This window comes from Manis javanica, chromosome 7, assembly GCF_040802235.1.
Source record: "Manis javanica isolate MJ-LG chromosome 7, MJ_LKY, whole genome shotgun sequence".
In the NCBI taxonomy this organism is placed as follows: domain Eukaryota; kingdom Metazoa; phylum Chordata; class Mammalia; order Pholidota; family Manidae; genus Manis; species Manis javanica.
The window spans coordinates 86,980,152-87,007,732 of NC_133162.1; the positions used below are offsets into that span (position 1 = coordinate 86,980,152).

The 27,581-nt window shown below is 40.3% G+C and overlaps 1 protein-coding gene and 1 non-coding gene across 8 annotated transcripts; both read left to right on the forward strand.

The window, feature by feature from the left end:
* Nucleotides 1-27,581, forward strand: TOMM20 (translocase of outer mitochondrial membrane 20). Of its 7 annotated transcripts, XM_017664434.3 has the most exons (7): nt 15-272; nt 6,767-6,813; nt 8,520-8,601; nt 9,662-9,804; nt 11,235-12,802; nt 14,819-14,861; nt 23,253-23,454. In XM_017664434.3, the coding sequence occupies exons 1-5, from the start codon at nt 152-154 to the stop codon at nt 11,277-11,279; spliced, it is 438 nt and encodes a 145-aa protein (XP_017519923.1). In that variant the 5' UTR covers nt 15-151; the 3' UTR covers nt 11,280-12,802; nt 14,819-14,861; nt 23,253-23,454. The 7 variants fall into 7 exon arrangements, with proteins under 7 accessions (XP_017519921.2, XP_036873009.2, XP_036873010.1 ...); XM_017664432.3 differs by lacking the exons at nt 11,235-12,802; nt 14,819-14,861 and adding an exon at nt 20,887-20,944 and having other exon boundaries at nt 1-272; XM_037017115.2 differs by lacking the exons at nt 11,235-12,802; nt 14,819-14,861; nt 23,253-23,454 and adding exons at nt 20,887-20,944; nt 23,079-23,116 and having other exon boundaries at nt 5-272.
* On the forward strand, nt 649-780 carry LOC118972229 (small nucleolar RNA SNORA14). The gene has a single exon (XR_005061063.1). It is a non-coding gene; the product is annotated as a small nucleolar RNA SNORA14 (small nucleolar RNA).

Below are 27,581 nucleotides of genomic sequence, written 5' to 3' on the forward strand. Positions count from 1 at the left end.
GGCGACGGGGGCCGGAAGTGGCGCCCGCACGGCCTTTCGGCAATCCTCCCGGCGGGCGTCGGGTGTGCGCAGCGACGTCCGTACGGACACTTCGCCTTAACGGCCTCTGTGAGCCCCGCCACCGCCAACCCCACACCTCAGTTGAGAGAAGATGGTGGGCCGGAACAGCGCCATTGCCGCCGGGGTCTGCGGGGCTCTTTTCATCGGGTACTGCATTTACTTTGACCGTAAGAGGCGGAGTGACCCCAACTTCAAGAACAGGTTGCGAGAACGTGAGTAGGTCCCTCGCCCCAGGCCTGCTCTGTGCGTCCCTTGCCGCTGCACACCCGCCGCGCGCTGGGCGGCCTCGTGGTGTTGGGCAAACCGGAACGAGTGATGGCGCCGCCCGCGCGCTCCTGGTGCTGCCCGGGCTCGTGGAGCCCTGCGTGACTCCCTCCATTTTGAAGGAACGATTCTTCCCATTGTATTTTCCCCACGCGCTGTCGCCGTGTAAATGCACTCTCGTTTGTATTGTGATTGGGGGAGAAGGGGGGCTGGGTTTCTTTGCCGTTCACCTTTTGGTATCTCTAAAACTCGGGGGTCGTGAATTTTTGTATTTTACGAAGTTGTGCCTGAGACTAAAGCTGCAAACCCAGTGCGGTATCGTTATTGCATTCTTAAACCCTCTTGGTAGCTTCTCTGAATGCTTCCAAGATATGAATGAATGCTATAAAATTGCAGGGGAGTCCAAAGGGCTGCGCTTCTCCTGTCGCCCAGTCTTATTTCATACCTGCGACATCTTCAAAGAAGGACTTAGACGAGGGAATTACCGTATCACCAAAACCATATGGTCTTTGAATTTAAGAGGCATACTCCTTTGCTACAGTGGAAGAGCAAATTTGTTGCAGTATTTTTGTAACGTGTTTAGTTTGCTCAGTCGAAATACTTTCTGAAACTAAAATTGATGTTATTAAAGCCCAGAATGTACAAAGAAGTTATTATCCTAATATTTTATACTTAATATTTAAGCTATAATAAGTCACTTCAGATGTTTAGTAGCCATATGTAGCACAGCGCTGGTCTTACATCATTTACAGTATGATATGAAGTTCTAGTATTGTTATTTTAGATGAGAATGGAGTAGAGAGTTTATTTGTGGCTAGACTAATGGAAAGAATGTTGTTTTGGATTCAGGCATTGAGTTTCCATGTTGGTCACAGATTAGCTGGATACTTTTTTGGGTTTCTGAATCTTAAATTTTCTTCGCTTGTGAAATCAGGTAATGCCACCTGCCTTTGCTTGGTTTTGTGAAGATTAAGATATTTGAAGTACCTACCGCCATTCCTGATCTAGGGAGGGCCACTCCAAAAATGCTGGCTGTAAGTTTAACTATTGGGATTTATATCTGTCTTGTCAATGGGTTTCAGCCCCCGACAAGTTCGCTATGGATTCAATGAGACCAAAGAAATTGATAGCAAAACGTTCTTGGGGTGAAAGGGTTATACCCAACTTTATTTCCAGGTGGCAGGTCAGTCACTAAAATCCCATTCACTCAGAGAGTCTGCTTGTGGCAAGCTGGTCTCTGCCTCTGGGTCCCTCTGTCCACACAGCCATCCTCTGGGCCTTTCTGCCTGCACAGCCGTCCCACAAAGCCGGCCTCTGTTCTCGGCGCTGCCACCACTCCAGCCTCTGCTCTGCTCTCCAGCCTCGCAGTGGTGCCACCGTGTCATGCCCAGAGCACTGGGCAGAGCTCTTTATATAGAGTCAACAGCCATGTATTGTCCACAGGTGTGCAGTGAGCTAGTCAACCAGGACCAGGTGAGAATCCTGGCCACAGGAACTCTCATTTTATCAACATCCCACCTCTCCAGCATGCTTTCCTCTCAGTCTATGTGCCCTTAGTCCTCTGCAGTGGTCCCTGTGCAAGGAAGCTCGAACATTGTTCTCCAGCCTCTCCAGCAAAAAGTCTTGCAGACACACAGGCCGGACTCCTTGCTCTGCCTCTTTAGTCTTAATGGCTTGAACTGCTACACTGGTTTCAGTTGTTGCCATAGCTCCAGTAAGATCCTATTTGGCTTCCGTCTAATTTCCTTGCCTCTACTCCTGTCCATATTAAATCAACCCAACCCACATCTGGGTCCTTGTAAGCATGGGGCCCCTTAAATTCTTCTTGTGAGTCACCTTGCATTTTGTAATCGCGGCCTCAAGACAGGCTGCACTGTCAGGGAAGACAGCTTTCCCATCTCTGATCCCAACAGAACAATTCTATCCACCCCTAAGTCCCACTGCCACCAGCTCAGCCTGAGTATAGGAGCAGACCATAGAGTGCTCCACAACCTGGGGAGGGGGTTGCTCCTCTCCTTGGGGAACTTTCAGCTGCTGGGTTTTTATTTTCTTTACAACCACTGGGTGTGCCTTCAATACAGGAGGGGTCAGTGCCTCCAGCACCACCCTTTCATTCTTCCCCAGCTCCTCCATTTCTGGGGCTGATGGCACCTTAATCTCCTCTCCCCCAAGTGCCTCACAATAATGCTAGCTTAGTCTTCAGAAGGTGTCTTACCTTCACCTCAGTGCTTTGCAGCTGATGTTCTCATGCCTGTGCCACCTCTGCCTGTGCTTCCCTCAGGAGTTCATCATTTTCTTTGATGGCCTCTTCCTCCTTTAGAGCACCTGGCAGCACTGCCATCTCATTCTGTAAAGAACTGTTTACCTCTCCAATAGCACCTTGCTGCTGGCATTCTCGTGCTGCCTCCTCTTTCTCATCAATGCCATTTCCTTCAGGGAATCCACAGAAGTTTGCAGTTTGCGTTCTCGTGCCGCCTCCTCTCGCTTCAATACCATTTCCTTCAGGGAATCCAGAGGTTTGCAGCTTGCATTCTTGTGCCACCTCTTGCATCAATGCCATTTCCCTTCTCAGAATCCACAAAAGTTTGCAGCTCGTATTCTCATACTGCCGTTTCTTGGGTCTCTTCTGCAGACCTTTTTAAGACTGAGAAGCAGTCAACCCACAGTCCCCACTGCCTCATGGGCACTCTGTTTCTCAAAGGATCTATTTACTATACCAAGGGTCACCCCTACTGCCTCATGTGTCACCTCCACTTGCCTCCAGTCTTGGGGTGGGGCCCAGTCCTCCAAGAGGCAGGCCACCTCAGACCACATACCTATTGGGGGATAATCCACTGTCTCCCCATTCACAGGGGAAGCCCGCTGAAGCAAGCCTCCCATAGGGCAGCCTGTCTTCCCTTGGTCAACAATGAATCCTGCCAACTATGCCAGTTGTCTTGTCAATGGAATTCAGCCCTGGGCAAGTTCACTATGGATTCAATGTGACCAAAGAAATTGACAGCAAAACGTTCTTGGGGTGAAAGCGTTATACCCAACTTTATTTCCAGGTTGCCTGTCAGTCACTAAAATCCCATTCACTCAGAGCAAGTCTGCATGCAGCAAGCTGGTCTCTGCCTCTGGGCCCCTCTGTCTGCACAGCTGTCCTCTGGGCCTCTCTTCCTGCACAGCTGTCCCACACAGCCATCCTCTGAGCCTCTTTGCACAATCATCCCACACAGCCATCCTCTGAGCCTCTGTTCTCGGCGCTGCCACCACTCCAGCCTCTGCTCTGCTCTCCTGCAGCCTCGCAGCCGTGCCACCGTGTTGCGCCCAGAGCCCAGGGTGGAGCTCTTTTTATAGAGTCAACAGCCATGTATTGCCCACAGGTGTGCAGTGAGCTAGTCAACCAGGGCCAGGTGAGAATCCTGGCCACAGGAACTCTCATTTTATCCACAATTGTTAATAAATATAATTCTTATTTCCTTTAGCAAGTAAAACTAATTCTGCAGTTCGTTTAAAGGTAATTTTATGATGGACTGATTTTTAAAATGTGAGGGTGTTTTCTATTTGAATTAAATTGATTTCAGCTGAGTTAATTTGGATTTTCTAGTTTAATATTTAATAGAATATTTACATTTGCAATAAAAGGCCAGAATTTCTCAAATCATTTTGGCTTGTCAACATTCCTTTTTATTTTTTTAAGGAAAGAGGGATAAGTTGTTTAAAATAGATTTATGGTTAGATTTGGGATTTTAATTTATTCATATTTCTCTCTTCCATTAGCAAGAGCAGATTATCAGAACTCAAAGTAATTTTTATAAATCTAAATAATAAATGAAAATTAACCTCCAAATTGCAGTGCAGACTACAGGTGTGTTTCATTATACAACACTGTATAAAATAATACATTGTTTTTAAATATAGTAAGGAATCTCATTACTTAAAGGAATGCTCTTAAGAATGAGGTTTTGGACTTTCTGTAAGCTCTTATTTTATGTGTATTTTTTAAAAGTAGGCAGAAGTCTGTTTTAGCTTGTTAGGTTTATACAGTAAGCACCTGGAAGTAATTTCTAGCAGATACTGAGTTGAGTACTGATTCTGATGATTGAATGTGACTCCTTGGTATTTTATCCTGTCACCATCTTGCCCCTTTTTCCCAGAAGTACCACGTGAAAATAAGTTAATGTAGCACGTTGTCTTACGAAAAAACTAAAGCTAGAAATTTAAAGTAACTAAGTAAGGGACCTTAAAATTTGGTAATTGCATCAAACACATTAAACAACAATCACACACTGCTTTTTATTTTGATGGGGATGTCTTCACTTCTCTACAGTATGTATAGGCAGTTAGAGTAATGTTTGAGTACACATGCTCAAATTTAGCTGCCTCCACTTACTAATTGTGACCTTGATAAATTTTCTTTTCAGTGAAAAGGGGGTGATAACCTGAGTGTTACTGAGGATTAAATGAGCTATTTAAGAACATTTAGAACTGTGTCTGTCAGGTAGCATCTAAAGTTCACTAAGTGCTTACCGGTAATATCCAAGTGTTCTTTGTCTTCATGTCCAGTTTCTCTGTGAAGTCTTCCATTTATTCTCCTTCCAGCACTACTCTGTACCATATTTAGTAATTAGTTATTATAGTCTGGTATCATTCCTTATTTTCTGCCTAAAGCAGGCTGAACAAAACCCTTAAGCAAATTGAGGGTAGAATATGTTTTGTGTTCTGTTTCCCTACTATTAGTTGCCTAGTGATAAACACCTAGGGAAAGCAGCAGTTTGTTAGAAAAACAGTGTCTTCCAATTAATATGTAAGGATCAGCTTTAGCCTGTATTTTTCTGTTGAAACTGCTAGAATTGTATTTAAACTTTAGGAGTTGAAGCATTTCGTGTATTATGGGGACTAGAGTTAGGAAGAGATACTGTTGTGATTAAACCCAGTTGGTAAGGGTAGGTAAGAAGGTTCCTTGAGCATCGTAAACTAACCATCTGTCTGCCTCTATCATGCATTGAGTCTTGAATTTGTAGAATTCTTTAAGGTTTTCTGAGGACATTGCTTGTTTTGTGGCTTTTGTTTCTCATAGTAGAAAAGTAAAACATGCTTTATCTTTGGTGAGTTAAGAGTTATTTGCTGAACATCACCCAGGTCAGTTATTAGAGCCATATCTTAGCTATGCCGTATGGTTATTTTCCACATCATTGGTAGTTTTCAGGCATTTAGCATAGCCCAACTCTTTGGCTGAGGATTTGGTATTGAACTATCTTATGACCAATGCTTGTATTTAACTCTCACAACAATTCTATGAATCAGGAACTGTTCTTAGGCCAGTTTTACATACAGTGAGGAACAGGTCACTATAACTTGCCCCCAAGGTCACACTGCTAGGAAGCGAAAAACCAGGGATATGAACAGCATGTGCTTCTCCTTGCTTGCATCCTTTCATGTGGGGTATACAATTAAATAGCAGTTATCCTGTTAGTGTCTTGTTACAGATTTGGTTTTGAGGGTTAGCTAATTGACGCTTAAGATTTTAAGCAACCCTGTTTCTCCTGAGATTTGTAGTATTGCTATTTCCTATAAAAAAACAAGACTGTAAAACAAAGCAACATCTTAGAGGTTTTAGGCAGATTTTTTCTTCTTAAGTAGGCAGCGATATTGAATTAAGAATTTAGCAGTGCATTTCTGAGTACTGATATCCTGCACCACAAACCCCTCTCTATTTTTTGCAAAATGCATAAATACTATGTTTTTTCTTAAAGGAAAATTTCTCAAATGCTGATTTTCCTCCGCCATTTAAGAATGCCAAATAATTTTCAACATTTAGTAAAGACAGAATTTATTACACTTTAGTAATAAAACTCCCTAACAGCAGTGGCTTAATTCTTGCTCATGTTTCATGTCCTGTGTAAGTTTGAAGGGGGGATTGCTGTCTTCATTTTGTAAACTGCTGATCCTGGTGCTCCAGAGGGAAAGAAAAAGCTCTTGCCCAGAAATGTCACAATGTCTCATTGTCTTGCCAATTGGTTTCAGCCCTGGGCAAGTTCGCTATGGATTCAATGTGACCAAAGAAATTGACAGCAAAACATTCTTTGGGGTGAAAGGGTTTATTACCCGGCTTGTTCACCTGGCAGTAGGTTGAGCACTAGCGACTGCCTCTGCCCAGAGCACTGGGCCGAGCTCTCTATGTAGTGCAATAATAGCTTATTGCCTAAAGATGTGGAAGTGGTAGCCTAGCAACAGGCCAGTTACATCATCAGGTGGGTTAAGTGAGGATCCTGGCCATAGGAACCCCAACTTCCCCACACTCATTAACCAGAAATACTCCTATGACCCTGACAAATCTAAAGGAAGAGAGCCCAAGTTAGGAATGTTTTGCAGTGGAATGAATTACTTCCGCAGCAGCCATTAGACTTCTTTTGACTCCCTTTTTACTAACTATAAAATGAAAATCCATTTCTTGCAGGAAGGAAGAAACAAAAGCTTGCCAAGGAGAGAGCTGGGCTTTCCAAGGTAATAATCTCTGTTTAGATTGTATCATATACTTTATAGAAATAATTGTTTTCAAATCTTCCAACATGTATTTTGAGAAAGCTAGTTGATATCATTGATTTTCTATTTTAAAATCAATTTGTTGCTTTTAAGAGCAGGTAACTCAGTTCAGCTGCAGATGATCAGTTCTTCATTATTTCCCCTTTGTTGGTCATAACAGCAGACAACTCACTGTATGAGCAGTATTGAAGGGGCAGTATGATGGTAGTCTCCAGAAGCCACGTACACCAGAATGGCCAAGCTTTCTGTCAGCTGTTTCAAACTCATAAAATAAAACATTCATTGTTTCCCAACTTCTTTTAAAAGAACAACATGTTATTCACTTCAAGTTCTATAAGGTTATTCATACCCACTGACCCAGAATCCTACCATCTGAAAAGTTCTTACCTTTTTGTAGTTTGGAAATGTAGATATGTCCTTTTATTTTCTTTTCATGGATTCTGTGTTCATAATTATTTTTAATGACTACACAGTTTTATCTGCTTGATAAAAAAATGTTCTGTGATATGTGTAAGTAAATGTTAATCATTGTACATATAGCTTTATTTTTTTAATAGAAATTAATTCTGTTCTCTGGAATCCCAGGATTTGGACTAATGGTTCAATAGTAGTTCTTTTTAAAGCAAGTTGAGGCAAGAAAAAATTCAATCAATAAATGCTATGTTTTGTTGTTTTGAAACAATTGAGTAATCAAAAACTAATGGACTGGACATCATAATAGTGAAATGAAAATGGGAGGCACCCTTTCCTTATTCTGAGCTGCCTTTCTGAAACATGTAATACATTCATTATGTTTTCAGTAACTTTTTCTTTCTGAGAATATAGGAAAATTGGTAAACTATAGACATACGCATTAGTGTGTATTTTCAGGTTCAGATATCAAATTCTTGCCTGTACTTGGATAGTCAATGGAAGATACATCAACTTTCAGAAATTTAAATTTTTTCACCTATGTTAGTAATAAGATCATGTATAATATAACTTAAAAACCAAAAACTTCCATTAATAGCAGTCTAGGTTTTCAAATAAAAAGGGACTTTTTAATAGTAGGTTTACATTTTTTAAAAAGATAAAGATACAGCTGGTGGCATTATAATTACCATAATCATTCAGTTAGGTAATGTGTAACAAACTACAAAACAAATGCAAATTTGCTTAAAGCTGCTTGTTTGTATTAGCAGAAAAATTAGAAGTAGCTCAAATGCTCAACAAGTACATCATGATTATATAGTTATATACTCCTAAATGGGAGATTCTATTGCCATTTAAAAATAACCTTTTAGATGCATGTAAAATTTATAAAAAAATGTTAGATCAGAAGAACAAATGTAAAAAATATACATATGTCAATTAAAAATAGTGTAAGTAGTAAAGTTCATATTTTATAGTAGGGATTTGTATTCTTTAGTTTTTACTTTAGGTTTTATTCACTGCTTTCCAACTGTTGAAATACCAGTTTGATCAATAATTTTTTTTCTTGTATTCATTGGAATGTAGACATTAAACTAATCCCTGTGAGTGCTTTTGAAGAGTACATTTCTTTTTATAATTTTTTAGAATGAGCTATTCAATTTTTTTGTTGTTTTATTTTCAGTGGAGTGATTTTCTGTAGTGGTATGTCCCCTGACATAGTTTTGGTATCAATTAAATATTCTATTTCCAAACAGTTACCAGACCTTAAAGATGCTGAAGCTGTTCAGAAATTCTTCCTTGAAGAAATACAGCTTGGTGAAGAGTTACTAGCCCAAGGTAATAGTTATTAAGAGACTAGGAAACTAGGTAGAATTCTTCACACTAATACAAATTTATGGTGACATGGGGCTCTTTCTGTGTAATATGGCTGGTTTTTTTTAATAAGGTGTTGTAAATATTTCAAGATAAATTTTTAGACATTTAATGATGTGAGGGTTAAGACTGGCTCCAGAAATATTTTTTGTGGGTTATCATTGTCCACAGTATATTTTGAGTGAGTTTTAGATTAACTTGATATATGATACAGAGAAGATAATAGGTAATCTTCACAAATGAGGTTACTTTTAAGTACTTAAAAAAAATAATCATAGTGGAATATAAATTTACATATGTAAATAGTAACAAAGAATATGACTCCTCAACTCCATCTAATCTCTGTCTTTCCCAGTACTTACTTAGGCAGGAATGGCTAATATAAGTACCAGAGGAGGTTAATTTATTTGATCGAGGTCACACAATAGTAGTTCATGGGCCTGATATCAGAATCAGTCAATGATCTAAATCTAATCCAGAGTTTAGGCTTTGTGTTTCAGGTATTTGATTAAGGATGAAGAATTCTTTTTTTAAAATTACCGTTATGAAATTAAAGTGATCATATTGACAAATTTGAGAACTATAATTCATCAAGATAGAATCTTAAGTATATTTATGAATCTTTTTAGTGTTCAACAGTTCAAGTGAAATTGGGCCTCCTTTCGGCGTCAGTCCTCGCTTTTCTGGTTTTTTCTTCTTGTAGAACAGTACTGTTCCATTGTTAGCAATTCCTTATGTAATCTCTCAAATATTCTTAAGTATATAAATACTTGAACATTTCTACACCTTCGTTTTCCTCCTTCTGTAGTGTAATGGAGTCACTTCCATATCAGGACATAGAGACTCATTCTAGTTAATGGCTTCATAATAGTTACATGAATGTGCTGTAGATTATTTCCAAGGTTTTACTTGAACAGTGGTTTTGGTCAGTGTCACTTGGACATAGTGAACACTTTGGAGTTGAGTTTTTGACAGAGGCAAAGGCTTTTTCAGGTTATGTGTTATTTTTCTGTAACTCTTTCAGGTGAATATGAGAAGGGTGTTGACCATCTGACAAATGCAATTGCTGTATGTGGACAGCCACAGCAGTTACTGCAGGTGTTACAGCAAACTCTTCCACCACCAGTGTTCCAGATGCTTCTGACTAAGCTTCCAACAATTAGTCAGGTAAGGATTTGAAATGTTAAGGAATAAAAGCAGAATTTGAGAGTTTAATGTTTAGGGACATTGGCATTTAAAGTTGAGTTTAGTGAATGTGATGAAGTCATGAAAACTCATCCGTGTAAATAGTACTGAAAATTGTACTAAAGCTATCAGTGCTTGAAACTTCATTCCTAATAGAAAATATCCAAATGAATGGGCATAAGATCTAGTGATTGTGCTCTTGAGGTAGATCAGGAGGTGTGGCTCTTAGTGTTAAATCTCAGGCCTTAGTATTCAAATTCGGAAATTCAGGCTACTCTCAGCTACTTCCCTAAAACTAGCTTTTGTGCGTACTCTTGGGAGCCCTTGAATTCAGTTAAGTGGCCTGGCAAAGGACAGAGGAGCCAAGGCGGCACAGAAATTCACAGAAAGGACTGGGGATTCCTTCCGACCTCCCTTCCCTAAAGATCAGTGCCTCTGCTGCTGTCAAGTTGGCTTTGAGTTTGGAGCTTATTTGACTACATCCCCAAATCCTTATTGGCTAATATAATACCATTTGTATAAAAGATTATACTTAAGAGTTAATTAAAAGGCTTTTTAAAAAAATTCTTTTTTCAAGGAGGCTAGATGAATCTACTTTTTGGAATTACATATCTTACATTTGTTAATTTCCACAGTTGGTGTTAATGGAAAATTCGTAAAATGAGTGGCTAATTCTTCAAACCAATCTTTACTAAACTGTATTGGAAAGGGACTGGAAAGAAAATAAAGGTCCCAAAGATTTAAGAGAGTTGGAAAAAAACCTGTCAGTTTGAAAAACTTGGTCTTTTTTATTTATTTATTTAGACTAATGTAGTTCCCATTCTATCTATATCAGAATCCTCTGTTTAATATTATCTGCTCTTTGAAAGGTAGCATAGCATGATGCTTTTGGAAAATTGCCCTGAGGGTGATGTCTTTTGAAGTATGGGTAAGTTCAGGATGAAGCCTAGCTTCCTCCCTGTAAAAATTGGTCCCCTTTACTAGTTAACCTGTCTCATGTTATTTGGACATATTTTCAAAATGTTAATTTTAGAATACTGTATTCCTTCTTATGTAATGACTATGAGCATTTCCAAGCCAAAAAGGGAAATGTAGGGAGTATTAGAATATCAGTATTCTTAGTTTACATGGGAGTGAAGAGATCTTAAATTCTTGCTTTCAGTTACATAATTGACTAATATTCAGCACAGTCTAATATTATGCTATATTAACTTGAATTTAAAATGAGACTAACAGTATGATCATTATTCCCTTAGATGATAACAATGTATGAAGTGTTAAGTGTTGGAATCTCAGATTGGGTATACTGTAGCAGGATTTGATCTTGGAAATAAAGAACATCTTATATTGAATTTAGAGTCTAGATTTAAATGCTTAAGATACTTTTACGAGTTAAATTTTTTCTCTTTCAGAGAATTGTAAGTGCTCAGAGCTTGGCTGAAGATGATGTGGAATGAGAAACATATCAGTGTAATAATCTCAAAAATATCTTTAGAATCTTGGAAGATAAGCAGCTGTGGGGGACTAAGGGCAAATATGCTTGTTGTGGACTGTCCTACACTGAAATCTACCAAAGTTAATTTCTACTTTGTGTAGATTGATTCATCTGTTTTATTTATTTTTCCCAGTGAAAAGTGTATTTTGATAGAGAGCTTTTCATTTTATAAATACACTATGAATTATCAAATTATCATGCATTTTGTTTATTCCTAATATGTGCAATTAAAATGTACATATAACATCACATTACTTAACATTGAAAATACCCAGTGCTCAGTTTGAAACAGGCCAAAAAATGTAGGAGAAATCAGAAGAGCACATATTTTTTAAACTAGTGCATTTTGCTCTACATCCGAAAATTAGATTGAAACTGGATTGTGTTTATCAGAACTGAGCATTAAAACCTTTGAGAGACCATTTCTTTCCATTTAAATTTCTTAAATTTATGTGAGGTATGCTTCTGTGTTGTGTTAACAGCTTCACCCCCTCCCTGTGTATCAGTCTTGAAATGTTTTGACTAAATCAGTGGGCTTAATATGTTCTGGATATTTATCTCCTTGTATTTTAGATATATGTAGTTGCAAATAGCACCGGGAAATAGATCTATGTACACCCCTAATCTAGCTGTTTGAGTTTCACCAGTTAAAGTCTGCCCACTTTCTTCATTTTTAAAATGAGGGAATTGGTCTGCCAATTTAGAGAAGTGTCCCTTTGAGCTTCTAATTCATTTTGTTCTCTTCAGCATTCTCAGATCCACCTTCTCCTGAAGGATATGTTTGTTTGGGCAACCAGGATTTGCATTTTTTTTTTCTAATACTCTGTATTTTGCATGCTTGCCTGACTTAGTGTTTCTGAATTGATTATTTTTTTAAGGTATAAATTGTATTAATTTTCACTGAAATCATACGGTTTTGCCACTATTGTAAATTAATCTGAAACTTAACCTTTAAGGTAATATTGGGATGATATGCTTGTTCTCCTTTGGTTTTTGTCCTCAGTGTACCTCCTTAACCCTCCTTCAATCTTATTTATTTATCTTGTTATAATGAGAATATGGGGTAACCTGGCTGAAGACTTGCAAAAATGCAGGCAGTGGAACCCCTTATTCTTAAAGTGATGGAGTATTCAATATCAGACCTGAGAATAAAGATCCTTGATACTTCATGTCATCCGTTGACTTGAGCAGTATTATTCTTATTGTACAGTTTGCCTTTTTTCTGTTTAAAATCTGTGGAGAGATCCCAAAGACTTTTCCTATGTTCTAGACTTTTTATTTCTCCTTACAAACTTCTCTTAACCTTATTTTGGGTGTTTGTGGTGATTGTGGTATAGTAGAGTTTGGAATAAGACCTTGTTTTTGCTTTTGGGTAGTTGTATAGCCTTGGACAAGTCGTGTTACATTTCTGAACTTACCTCCAGTGTTCTCTTCAAAACTAGAACATCAGACTTGGTGGCTCACGTTTAAGGACTCTTATCTCAGGTACCTCCCTGGTTTGTGGTCCTGAACCTTTAACAGTGCTTTTTTGGATGACACCCAGCAGGGCTTTTTTGTAGGGTGGGAAGGGGTGACCAGTACAAATATGTTGGTTAGATCATTTTACTACTAGGATCCAGATCCAAAGCAGTGTAGTGGTGACTGGTCAGTGATTGACCACGCAGCTAGGGAACAGTCTTCTTCTGACACCTGCCCAAGGGCGTACTCACAGAGCAGGGCAGCCTGAGGGCAGAGAAGAATGAACATTGGTTAGAGTCAGAGGGTATTTGGTTGGGAAAAGATCAAAGGGCAGACACCTCAGCAAGAGGGGAATGGGCCCAGAAGAACTAAGGACTGGCTGGATGAGTGAGTTGTCAACGTAGATTTTGGGAGGGCATGAAGGTGATGTGCTCTTTGAACCGTAGTGTAGTTTAAGCTGGGTATCACTTGCTTTGATATATCAGCTTTGGTCTTATGGTTGCTGAAAAGACAGTAACTACAGAGCTAGTTACGCCAAGTACATCTTAAATGACAGTTTTGGTGCTTTAAAGTTAGGCACCACATTTGAAAGCTAGCAAAAAATCAGTTTTGCTTTTGGTGTTTTGCCAAACACTGTTTTGTAACTAAAGTTTTAACTCAGTGATAAAATTAGGTGGTTGTGGTGATACTGGCTAAATGGTGCTCACTCCCAAGGTTTAAGTAGAGTGATAACAGCTTGAATGTTCCCATGTACTGATGTTGCACACTTGCATAAAATTTTGGGAGATGGAAGTATGTACTAATGCATGTTAGCATGAAGTCCGTTGTTTGGGTCCATGATTTGTACTTAAGGTGAAAGAGCATTTAAAACATAAGCTTACCTGGCAATATTAATACTATTTATTAACAGATGACTAGAACTCACATTCATAATTCACATTTATGTGAAGTGTATAAAACCTAGTATGGTGTACCGAGCAGGCAGGCAGTAATATTTGAGGTCTCTTACTGAGGAGTAAGTGACATTTTTATCATCCTACCTGCTTTTCTAATTATTGCAGCAACCTGTGGGTCAGAGTGTGTGAATGAAATTTTATTACAGAAGAGGATTTAGGGAAATGGATATATTGTGCAGGTAATCATATAAATTCTTCTTTGTAACATAAAAAATGGAACTTTGTTATTGCTTGTGCCTCAGCTGTTTAAGTACGTATTTAAAGGTCTTGGAGAAAATTTTTCTGTGGTGTATATTTGCAGAAAGGAGCTGTGTTAAATTTGGTGACTCAAAGGTGTGGTATCTAACCTGTCGCTAGGTTAGCATCCCTTTGAGAATGTTGACAGCTGTGCAGCAGCTTTTCCCCAGGAAAATACATATGTATCTGCCTTTGACTTCTGGGGGTTCGCAGATCCCAAGTTAAGAACCCCTGCTTTAATGTCTACGTGAAGGTTCTGTATAGTGCGTGGTCTTTCAACATTAGATTATTTTAGCAGTATTAGTCATCTGATTCTGGGCCAGAGTGCATATCAGTCAGCATTTCTAGCAAGTTCCTAGATGGTGGTGCTAGTCTGGGGTCTTGTCATGAATATGACACAGACAAGTGACACACAGTGGTGATGTGGGAAGCATGAACAGGAAGCCCTTATTAGAGAATACTGACTCTGTTAAGGTCACAGAGGTGTACTTTAGCACTGTAAAAAATGAGATGTGTGATTAAAGAGCCAGCTAACTGGAAGTAGAATGTGATTACTTGAGAGCATGCATACTGTATTGATACTGATCTGAAGCATAAGATTGTCAGTTATTAGACTTTATGTTTAATATAGGCCAGTCCATTTTTACATGTATTTCAGGAGATTTTTTCAGAAAATAGCCCATCAACTAGACAGATTAATTTAGCAGAAATTAAATTCCTAAGTATTTTAATTGAATTAAAAAAATTTTTACTCCACATTTATCTTTTGGGGTATAAATTTTCCCCCCCTTTTTCTAGATACAGTGTTCCTAAAATATAGATCCATTATTTTTTTCTTCACCTTTTAAAGGCTACAGCTGTGCTCTGGAAGCAGTCCAAGAGGCATTGTAGAGGTACTCAATTCTTACTTAATTTCCACTAATACTGATAAAGGAAGTCAAATAACTGACATAATACTGACAAGCTAGGGGTCGGGGTGGGGGAAAGAAAATGGGGAGGAGAGGCTGTGGTTAAGCTGGAACTTCATCTGAAAAAGTTGGTACCCAGTGTTCACAATGTCTTGGGTCATGTGCCGGTGGTGATCTGCACACTTGGAGAACAACTGGATCCCGGTGGAACTTTGCATGTAACTCGACCGTACCTTTGTTGCATATGGAAGTGGGCTGAAATGAGCTGGCCTTTGATTTTGTTCCTTGGCATAATGGCATCTTTGAAATTCTGTAACTAGAACCTGTCTAGTTTACCCAGAGTAACATGCAAGACTTGTCCGGAGAGGTTAAATTTGTTCAGTGACCTCTGGGCAGTGATCACATCATACATGGAATTGTTCACCCTGCTCCCTGAAGGAGGGTAGTTGTGGTCCTAGTAGAGGCTGATTCTTTCATAGGCTGATTATATCACTGTTCCATAGAGCCCCACCTGCAGTGGTTTTCGAAAGCTTCCCTTGCAGTTAGAGCTCCAGTAGCAAGTATAGAAACCCAACTTGGATTAGCTTAAGAAATAGTGACATTTGCTCACTCCTTAGGAAGAGTATATCTAGCCTTTATGATTAGAACGGGGAGCCCCAAACCAGGATAGTGCCCTCCATCTCTGCTCACAGCGTCAGTTTTATTTTCACAAACGGGAGAGGCTAGAGCTCTGGGCACTGACAGCTCTAGGCCCAGGTGAATGATGACGGTAACACTTAACTGAGTTCTACAATGTATTAACTCAAACTCCTTATAATCTTAGAAGGTAGTCAGTCGTTCCCCTTTTGCAGCTTGAGAAACCTGTCCAGTGTTGCATAGTAAATGTAAGATTCAATGTTTTTTTCTCCCAGCCTTATTGAGGTATGATTTACAAATGAAAATTGTATATATTTAAGATGTACAATGTAATGTATATAGACACTGAAATGATTACCTAGCTAATTAACATACCCATCACCTGTTACCTTTTTTGTGTATGTGGTAAGAATACTTAAGATCTCCTCTACAGATTTCAAGTATACAATGTATACTATTAACTGTAGTCACCATGCTCTACAGTAGATCTCCAGAACTTAGTCATAACTGAAAGTTTGTACGATTTGACCAAAATCTTACCATTTCCTCTTTTCCCCAGCCCCAGTAGCCACCATTCTTTTCTGTTTCTGAGTTTTTTAGATTCCACATGTAAGTGAGATAATGCAGTGTTTCTCTTTCTGTGTCTGGCTTATTTAATTTAACATAATGTCCCCCATGTTGTCAGAAATGGCAGAATTTCTCTTTTTAAGGCTAAATATTCATTGTGTGTGTGTGTGTCACATTGTATTTATCCATCCACTGACAAGACACAAGTTCCATTTATCTTGGCTCTTGTGGATGAGTACAGATACATCCCTTTAAGGTACATTATTTCATTTCCTTGGGAAATATTCCCAGAAGTGGGATTGCTGGGTCCTATAGTAGTTCTCATTTTAATTCTCTGGGCCATCTCTGTACTGCTTTATTATAGTGGCTGCACCAGTTTACTTTCCCACCAACAGTGCACAGGGGTTCCCTGTTCTCTGCATCCTCCCCAAGACTTTGGACTTCTCAGTAATGGCCATTTGATTCTATTAAGTATGAGGTGATACTCCATTGTTCCCATTTCCAGATGATTTATGTGGTGTTGAGCACTTTTTCATATTCCTGTTGGCCATTGGTATGTCTTTGGAAGAATGTCTATTCAGGTCCTTTGCCTCTTTAAGTTGGGGTATTACCTCTTTGGTATTGCCTTCCATATATTTTTTGGATACTAATCCTTTATCAGATACATGGTTTGCAGATACGCTTTCTCCCATTCCTTTGGTTGCCTTTTAATTTTGTTCCTTTACTCTACAGAGGGAACTTGGATGTAGTTCCATCTGCTCAGTTTTGCTTTTGTTGCCTGTATTTTGGGTGTCAAAATACAAAAATTATCACCAAGACCAGTCTTGAGCATTTGTCCTAAGTTTTCTTCTAGGAGTTCTATGATTTCAGATCTTACAGTCTTTAATCCATTTTGAATTGAGTTTTGTATATGATGTAAGGGAAAAGTCCAGCTTCATTTTTATGTGTGGATATCCAGTTTTCCCAGCACCATTTATTGACAAAACTGTTCTTTCCTCATGGCATATTCTTGGCACCTTTGCTAAGATTAGTTGACTGTGAGATTCAGGATTTGAATTAAGAAGGGTGACTTGCATGGATGTTTATTTCTTGTGAGACTACAAGGCTTTGTAGAGTATGAGGAGGAATTGAAACCATTAAACATCATTGAAATCTTAAATATTTTTTTAAAATGAGAGGAGTTTTTTGGAGTGTTCTACTTTATAGTTTTACAATGTCTTAACATAAAACATAGCCCATCCTTCCCACCCCAACCAAGTTACTTAAGTAAAGTTAATGTTTCCGGAGGATATGCCATAACTTCTGAAGTGCCTGTTCTGGACTGCACCAACCAGATCATCAGGATGGTGTTGGAAAGGCTGGGTTGGAGAGCAGATCCATTTGAGGGGCAGGGTGAACTTGGGCTCGAGCTCATTGGGGGCCGTGGGAGCTAGGGCACAGGGCAGGGAGTGGGACCTCAGCTGGAATTTGTTCCTCTCCTAGACTCTTACCTGGGAATTCTCCCTAGTTCATCCATTTTAACTGGGTCACCTCATCTCTGGCTGCAGTGACACCTGAACCTGACCCCTTTCTGAACCCATTGGGTGTGGCTTGCTGCTCGCTTAGCATCATGTGAATGTTCATTGGCACCTCAAATGACATGTGCAGAATTGAATTCATTTCCCTAAACCTGCTCCTAAGCCATCCTCTAGCTGGCTGTTAACTACTCACCACATTCTATGGGTACCCAAATTTGCCCCTCCTTACTGCATCTCTAATCTGTTCCACTTCTCTCTGGCCTCATTGCCACTCTTAAGTAATTATTTGTAGTTACTGTATGGCCTCATCCCCTCTGATCCACTCTTTCTGAAGTAATTGTTCAAAAACGTCACATCCTACCCTTGTGTGGCATCCAAGGCCCTTAACAATCTGACCCGATTAACTCTCCAAGGAATTAACTCATTCCTCAAATGTCCTCCTCTCCAGCAACTTCCCCTGTAAGTGCCTGTAAGAGTCTATCCAACTAGTGCCTCAGGGCTTTTGCACCAACGCGCCCTCTGCCATGGGCCAGGCACTAAGCTAATCAAGTAATGCCTGTTGGAGGAAGTAGTCCATGCCTTCACTGATTTTACATTCTGGTTGAGAGAGAATTATGAAGCCTTCCCAGATCCAGGCTTAACTGTCCCTTGTTAAGGAGATTCTAGAGAATGCTGGTATGTTCTAAGCAAGATCTGTAATTTCTTGGTAATCTGTCCTTCTATCCTAGTAGACAATGCCTAAGGTCATTTTACTGATCATTGGGTCACCAGCATAAAGCATAAATAGCTAAATGCTTAGTAAATAGTGGATGAATGGAAATCCAAATGGGCAGAAGTAGACTAGGGATTTTTGCAATGAAATTAATATAAAAGATACTTGGACATACATGCAGGGTAACTAGAAGGAACAAGTATGTGATTGTGAGGAGTGCTAAGATCTATTTAAAAAGCTATAAAGTTACTGGATTATTAAGAATATTTAAAGTTGGAAAAGGAACATGTACCTTCAGTTTTCCTATTTCTTGACAGCCTCTTAGTTTAACAGATGTCAAAAATTTTTTTAAAACAGCAAACCTACATTGAAGAAGCGTTTATAGGTTAAAAAAAGAGTCATTCTGACCTATTCATGGTTTTCTTGAAAGCTTGTCAAATGGGTGAATTTTGTGCAGTTAGTGTTTTAGGCTGCTGTTCTGTGGAGCAGTCTATACTCTGCTTTTCCCAGGCCCTTTGAAAGGACAGAACTGTTTTTGCCTTTCCCTTGAGCAGAATGAACTTTATATAGCAGTACAGGGTTGTACCTTTTACAGATTTTTGAAAGGTTGGAATTTAACCTTCACAGATGAGTGTCCTTTTTAAATTCATTTTGTATTTCAGAAAAAGATCCTATCTAAAATGACCATGCTCTCACTAAATGCTTAGTGCCAAAAGACAAGACTTAACAAATGTTCTCTAACTTTCTAGGTATTAAGCTTTCAGCAAGCTCAATTTAAATCACATTATGAATTGCAATAATATTGGAGTGACTATAGTCTCAAAAATAGATAATCATGGTTTGAGTTCTGGCTCTGTCACATATGGCTGCCTAACCTTGGATAATTTAATTACTTGGTACTTGAATACTTAAAAATGCTTTCTAAACCTTGTTTCCTAATCAGTAAAATGGGGAAAAAATGAAATAATAGATCACACTCATTTGCTTATTTGCTTTCTTCTTTGCTAGACCATGAGTTTTTTTGACACAAATGCTAGATCTTTTCCTTTGGATCCTGAATATTTATTCTGGCATGTCAATAGGAGATAGTAAATATTTATTTAACTAAGATTCAGGAGACACAGTGTTGTTAATTTGACCTGAACTAAAATAATCTAGTACCTGATAATACCAGGAATATTTTTTTCTTTCTGTGCTAGGCCTACACTGATTCTTTTAATAAAAAAGGGGAGTTTCAGGATAGAATGAGAAGTTAGCCAAAAGGTTTTTACTACCCCCTTTATTTTATTTTATTTTTTTGAGAGGGCATCTCTCATATTTATTGATCAAATGGTCGTTAACAACAATAAAATTCTGTATAGAGGACTCAATGCACAATCATTAATCAACCCCAAGCCTATATCTCAACAGTCTCCAAGCTTCTGAAGCATAACAAACAAGTTCTTACATGGTGAACAAGTTCTTACATAGTGAATAAGTTCTTACATGGTGAACAGTGCAAGGGCAGTCATATCAAAGAAACTTTTGGTTTTGATCACGCATCATGAACTATAAACAATCAAGTCAGATATGATTATTTGTTTGATTTTTATACTTGATTTATATGTGAATCCCACATTTCTCCCTTATTATTATTTTTTTAAATAAAATGCTGAAGTACTACCCCTTTATTTTTCATCAAACAAAAACCATGCAACATGGAGATATTTCTGTTAATGCTTTCAGCCCTGCTAAACTTGAGATTTCTTTGTAATTGCTCTTGGATCCAAAGATTCCTTGAGAGTAGACTTGGTACTTACCTGAGGCTCGCACCAAACTTCAATGGAGTGGAGGGAGGTGGAAAGGGAGGTTTCTGATGCTTAATTTCCTTGTGGAGGAATTCTTGGCCCATAGTCCTTTTATTTTATTTGGGCCTGTGAGTTTATATTCTGTGATACTCCAATAAAATACAAATGGCCAACCAACATTCTTTCTAAATAAAAGATGGACTTTCAGTGGATAATTTGCATAATTGTTCGTTCTGCAAAAGGGCATACAGATCCTGCTGAACTTAAGAAAGATAGGCAGTATTATTCCACCTGTTTCCTATGGAAAAGGAAAAATTCCATGTGAAGCCTCTAGAAAATATGGTTAACTGTTGGGAGATGTGGAGCATGGAACCCAGTCAACAGTGGGGCTTGTTGGGGGGGGGAGGTGTCAGCTCCACTGACTCCTTGTCTTAGGGGCACTGGAGGCCTCTTGCTGACTAGACAGCACATACTCCTTCAGGATACGCTGATGTCCTGTCTACATCTACATCTCACATTCATATCTCCAGAAGGGGGTTCTAGAGTGTCCCTGTATTGGAGAGAGGCACAAACACCTTGGAAGCTTTGACCTCTTGTGTCACCTCATCCAAAGTGGCCTTGAGCTTGGTCAGGTCAGTGCTCCTGGGCTTGCAGGGTTGGTTTTTATCGAGCACTTGGGCAAAAAAGATCTGCCTAAAGCTACTCTCCAAAAGGAGGTTATCTGCTAGGAGGAGGTTTAAAGCTCCTGGATTCCTTTTCAAGGCTGACATCATTCCTCTATTCCCTTTTAGAGAGATTCAAAATATTCTGGATTCCTAAGGTTTTCCTTCAGAGGAATAATAGTAGCTGGTAAGTGATGCCTTCTGTTAGAATTCTAGCCTGATCACACAAGTCTTTGACACTGATTTTAAAATCCATCAGTAATCAAGTGTTCCCTTATTTTAGCTTATTTTACACTCTTTAAATGCTGTGTTGTAATATAGGGAGATATATAAAACTGCATTGTGTAATATTTTTACAGCTTGATGTGTTTTATCAATGAACTCTTAAAAATGATGAGGAAGGTCAGACGATAACAGGACACTGAGGCATAGAACTGTTAAGGGACTTGTTAGGAGTCACCAAATTAGTGATTAAAATGGCTTCAAGTTCATCCTCCTGTTTTGTACCCAAGCCATTTTACCATAGGTCAGTGCTACATTACAAACTTTGGGGAAGAGAAGCTGATGAATATCCTCTTAACAGGATGCATGTTTAAGACTTACTTGGTGGTTTCCTCTGGTAGGAGGTAAGGGCTAGGACAGCCATCCTTTTTTTTACTATCTTTGTTCATTGCTCTATCCCCAGTTACTATGATGGTGTCTCGTACAAGATGAGCAGCTCAACAGAAGCTAAATAAATGAATTAAGAAACAGGTCCCATAAAAAATTGTAGTTCCACAAAAATTGTTACGAGTAACACCTGTCAGATTGCCTCATCTCAAAAAAAAAAGTTTCCTGGGTGCTAACCAACATGAAACACTTACAGTAAGGGTTATTGCTCCTCAAATACATTTTACTCTACCCTCTCCCAAAGCAAAGATAAACAACTTACTCCTCAGAGTGACTTCAGATATGTGTAAAGGTGATTCCAGGAAACACTTAAGCCACCCTTGCATCAGCGCTAAAGCAACAGCATACCTGGAAGGCTCCCATCATAATTAATCATTTACTCCCCTGTTTAATATATGATGTGAAATATTTTAGTTCACTTCATACTGAAAAGCATTTGACATACAGTTAAAGGAATAAGCTCTCATCAAGCCATGAAAAAGCATCTCGCCTAACCAATTTTCAGAAGGGTCTGGGTCGAGGTTAATGATAATACCCTTCATATATGAAGCTATTGCATCTGACTTGCTACTCCAGAGATGTACACGAATTTTTTGAAAATGGGTTTGTCAACCACAGACTTGTTTCAAGCATCAGTCAATTTGGTCAGGTTTTGTGCTCTTGTGTGTCAACCGTGTAACAGAAGCAAAGTAACAGGTGTTATCACCTGCAATTTCCCTTTTGTTTCATATGTATATATATATATATGTATACACCTCATCTGAGAATAATTTAAAGCTATCAGCTGGACCACATGGGAATTCAGTTTCCATTGCATGTAGGTCTTGTGACACCTCACCTGAGTTACTGGACACTGGACCAGGCTTTTTTTGAGAAACAAATACAAGTAAGGTAACTTCTCCCGTGAAGTTTCAAGCTGCCATTGGCAAAGTGCACATATCTGGGCCTGGCTGCTCAGGGCAGTCATTTGTAAGGTAGAGGAGGACGCTGGCAAGGTAAAGTCAGTGGGGAGACGGAGGGGACGGCTGGCCTGGTGCTCTGCGCACTCCCCTTAAAGCTGGGGCTGAGGGTAGCCTGCGAGGGGACACGTTCTGAGCGTAGCGCAGCCCCAGGAGGGTCGGGACGCGTGGAGGCAGAGGCGGAGGAGTGCCCTGGCGCCATCTGGCGGTGGCTCGAGGCTGGTCCGCGTGAGCCGCGCTCTGCCAGCCCGCGCCTGGAGCAAACCGTCTGGCACCCCGGCCCGAACGGCGATTCCGGAAAGCGTAGCGATCGCTAATACCAAATTAAAATTCTTAAACGTTTATTTCTTTAGGGGTAAAAAGTCCGTTCTGGAAAATGTGCCAGGATGACATTCTGTCAAGTCTTGTTTCAGGTCTCCATAAATTAAAATTCTATACGGGAACATGTCGAATGAGAGAATGTACATACAGCTGAAAGGACTGCTGACTTGTCAAAGAAGTGGCATCATTCTAGGCCAATCTACAGAGCGCTTGAAAGCAACACATGAATCTTTTATATTAAAGGCAAAGAATAAAATGCACCGGGTTTCTTTTAACTGCTTAACTTACTGTGTTATAATGAGTTGTAAGAAATACATATTTGGTCATTCATATGACCAAATATATATTTCCCTGGTGTAACTTCATCCACAGTTACTGAAAACCTGCAGTCTTAAAGAAAGACTTACGGAACCCCACTAGGGGCCGGGGCTGGAGGCTGAATCAGCCAATGGCCAATAATTTAGTCAATCATGACTGCAATGAAGCCCTCCCAAAACCCTTGAGAAGAGCTGACCCTCTCTGCTTGCTTTGCCTCCTGTGCTCCAGTTGGATCCTGCTTCTTGGTGGGAGAGAGCTTCTATCCTTGGGGGAACCAGATCGCCTCCATGTGCCACCAAGCCAGGCCCCACGCTCCATGAGGGTAGAAGCTCCTTTATTTGGGACCTTGCCCTATGTCTATCTTCATCTGGCTGTTGCTTGTAACCTTTACGGAATCCTTTATTAAACTGGTAAACTTGTGTTTTCCTGAGTCCTATGAGCCGCCCTAGCGAATTAATCAAACCTAAGGGGGAGGTCATGGGAACCCCCAGTCTGTAGCCAGTAGGTCAGAAGCCCAGGAAACTAACTGCCTGAGACTTGAGACAGGCGTCTGGAGTGGGCGTGGAGGGCAGTCTTGTAGAATGGGAGCCCTTAACCTGGAAATCTGGTGCTATCTCCAGACAGCATCAGAATTGGGTTGAGTTCTCAGACACCCTGCTGGTGTTTGAGAATTGCTTGGTGTTAAGTATGTCTGGGAAGAACCCCCTCCCACATACTTAACACACATTGGAATCTAGTCCGGGAACCCAAACAGAGTTATACTACAATTACTGATCTGTATAATGTTGTTATACATATATGTTGAGAAAAAATACACGGTTCCATTTGGTGTCAGATAAGTGAGAATCACACTTCCCGGTTCTGTACAATCACTGCAAAAACAGAGGGGCAGCAATAGTGTGGCATGAACACCATTTTCAGAATCAGAGGCCTGGGGCTGGAGCCCCACACTGACCACTTACGAGGGAGCTTAGCTTTGAGGCTTAGTTTCCTCATTTCTGAAGAGGAGGCTGGCATCTTCTCAGAAGGAGAATTAAACTCCAGCCACACTTCTGTTCACTAGATCTGTTCCCACAGCCATTGCCTTCCTCCCCATTTCCATGAACTGCCCTCTACCAGCCACCCCTCCTCCTGTCCCCTTCCCACCAGTCCTGGACCTTGCTCCAGCCACTCTCATCATCAGCTTCCCCTCTACTGGATATATCCATCAGCATGCAGACTGCTACCCTGCAGCATCCCTTCTCTTCTTACTTTTATATTGTAGCAGAGCACTTGTAAAGAGTCATCTGTGCTTGCTGGGTCCACTTCCATTCTTTCAGGCTTTGGTCTTGGCTCATCCACAGGCTGCTTTTGCCACTGCAACTAATGACCATCCCAGTGCTGAATTCTGGACTCTGTGTTCAATCTTTATCTTCTGAGGCTGATGAGCAGTATTTGACATGATTGTTCCCTTCTGGAAACCGATTGTCGTGGCTTCAGGACACTCCACTCTAGAGTCTTCTGTCAAGCTGGCTGCTCTTCCTGTTTCCAGAGCCCTGTCTGTGCAAGTCTTTTCTAGCTATGCTCACTCCTTAGTGATCCTATCCAGTCCCTAAGCTTAAAATACTGCCTGTCTATTCTGATGATGCCAGAAAAGCATACCTAGCTGGTACTTCACCCCTGAACTCCAGACTTGTGTAGGCAGCTTTCTACTTGACATCTCTACATGCATGTCTCAAAGACCTCCCAAACCTGACCTGTCCAAATTAAATTTTGAATCTCCCCCTTCAGACCTAACTCTCTGGGCTTGTCTCCATCCTAGCTGATGGTTAGTTCAGCCTTTCAGATTTTCAGGCCAAAGTACCGGTGTCACCCTTGACTCCTCTTTCCCTGTCACGCCTCCCATCCAGCTGTCAAGGACCTTGCTGGGTCTCCCTATGTTATATATTTAGAACCCTGTCATTTCTCCCCATCACTCTCTTCTTACTTAGTTTTTCTTTAGAGCCCATATGACAGACTTCATATTTTGTTCTTATTTATTGAATGCCCATCTCCACAAAAAATATAAGCTCTGTGGGAGCTGGATCACCCCATCCCCTGTTTTGTTCATTGCTGTATCCCTGGGGCTTTGAACCGTGTCATAACTGGTGCTCAATAAATTTGGCAAATGAATGAAAGATGCAATTGGTGAATGTCTGGTATTTAATAAATGGATAAATGGTAGCTACTGTTTTACATGGTCCTTCTTAGGTATCTAATTTGAATAGGAAACTCAAAGAAAAATCACAGTCACACCCAGAAAGTGGGGTGTTGTACCAGACTGGTTCATTTCAACTAGTCAGTATCTTAAAAAGGGATTAAGAGCGGGAAGGGACCATCTTGGGTGATAAGAAAAGTGAGATAGAACACGTATTTGAGCCAAACAGCTTTAAAAGGCATTTTTGTAATATATGAATTGCATTAGCTGTTTTAATACACAATTGTGCTTATGTATTACAATAACCATTTTATTTATATATGAATATATATGTATATATAAAATTTAACTCTTAGGGGTGAAATATCACAATGTCTATTATTGACTTTAACACACTTCAGCAAGAAAGAAATACATGAAGCCAAGTAGGCAAAGCAGTTGTGAAGTTGAAACAAGACATACACCTATGCTTTGGTTTGCTTTAAAAGCTGTTTGTTATACCCTTCTTTCTACTCTGTTTGAAAACTTTAGTAATAAAAAAGTAACAGAAAATATGTATGAGCTTTTTTGGGAAACGAACTGCAGGGGGGATTGTTAACACTGCCCTGGACCCAGCCGGAGAACAGGACTGCCTGGGGACCCTGCAGCTCCTGGTTGAAGCTCACCCCATAGGCTGGGCAAAGAAGCATTGTGGCAGCTTGGCGGCATGGGGCTGCCTCCACAAGGCTCTTGCAGTGGCTTCTTAAAGAAGGGTTGCCCTGAAATGCCAGCTTTGCCTCTGAGAAGGGCACCTCATGCAGGCAGGTCACTTGTTCTAGCAAAAAGGCCTCTGGTGCTGGGCCAACTCTGGAAGAGGGAGTGTCTCCTCACACCATTCCTCTTGGTTTCTAGTAGTGCAGATATATGGCTTTTGGACTTGGAAGGGGAAAAAAAAATCCTTAAATCTAAGTCAAAAGCCTGCTGAAACCACCGTCCAGAGTTCACCAGAAGAGAACTAGTAACCCTCCATGTGGCTTGAACAGGGTAATCTGAGATGGTCTGGGGTTTTGTGTGACTGACATGTTTGAAAGTGCTCCTGAATGGTGGTTTTTCCCCTGTCTTTGAAGTAAATATTAGGAACAGTAATTATATTTTACCATTATCTCTACATCATGGGATTTGAGTGATATATTTTTTCTTATACTTTCCTGTCTTTTTCAAAATTTGTGCCATCACTGCATGTTATTTTACAGTGAAAGGAAAGTATGGCTTTTTGTGTCTACCTACTGTATCAGTTGGGGCACTTTCTGCTGTGGCTCCTAATGAATACAGATTGAAATGAGACAAAGGGAGCTGAGTTGCTGCGCAGGCAGAGCAGGCAGGCTGCAGGTACAGCTGGGCCGGGCTTCCTGTGTTGCCCCTGGACCTGTGTTCCTTCTCCCATCCTGCATGTCTCTCTCTAGAATGGGCTCCATTTTCAGGCAGATGGTCACAGTACAGCTTTAGGGGCTTTTAGGTTTGCGTCTTTCCAACTTCAGGTCTCATGGAAATAATTTCTACCCCATGATTCTGGCAAAATGTTCTTTGTATCTCATTGGTTCATAAACCCACCTGAAAACCAACACTGCAGCAAGGGAAGTAGGGGAGTGATCAGCTCGGGTCTAGGTTACATGCCTCACCCCTGAGATGGAGTGAGGACCCTCTCCCCAAACCACATGGGCTAGGAGTAGGGAAAGATAGTTGCCTAGAGAGAATTTACTGTCCAGTTAACAAAAGGGGGAAAAGATGAGGAATAGCCAGAAAATCACAAATGCTGTCTTCCTGCCTACTCCTAGAAAGGATTTGAATAATGCAGGGAGGAGAAAGCTGAAGCCAAGGAAAGCTGCTCTGACTGAATCCCAAATTTAGCTTTGAGCTTCCTGTTAGCCAAGGCAGAAGGGAAAGAGTTGTTCACATAACACCAACTCATCAGGATTAAAGAGTTCAACAAACTCTGTTAAAACTTTCCTAAGATTCCACAGCTCAGCTTAAGCTGTCTTCTGTGTCTCTCTCCATCTCCAACATTTCTTACTGTTTCACTTTTTGTCTTTCTTGGACCATCTTCTGTCTCTGTCTAGAGCCAACATACGGTCGCACACTTTTCTTCACAGTTGAATGGGAAACTATCAGAACATCCAGGGGCTTGGACTTGCGCTGTGGTAACATTATATACTCCTGGAGGGAGGGAGGAGATTAGCCTTAAAACTAAAGGCTAAAAGCCCACTGCCATGGGAGCATCAGCCAAAACAAAGCGTTGGGAGAACTGGAGTTTCCTTCTGCTTCTCTTTTAGAGTAGTTCACCACCCTGGACTCTTCTTGAAGAAGGAATGAATCAGATCAGATGGTGACTCCGCGGAAAACGC

Coding starts and splice junctions, on each gene's coding strand:
- TOMM20 (XM_037017114.2), top strand. CDS start 152: ATGGTGGGCCGGAACAGCGCCATTGCCGCCGGGGTCTGCGGGGCTCTT. Junction 273..6,766: donor CAAGAACAGGTTGCGAGAAC/GTGAGTAGGTCC, acceptor CATTTCTTGCAG/GAAGGAAGAAACAAAAGCTT. Junction 8,602..9,661: donor TGAAGAGTTACTAGCCCAAG/GTAATAGTTATT, acceptor TAACTCTTTCAG/GTGAATATGAGAAGGGTGTT.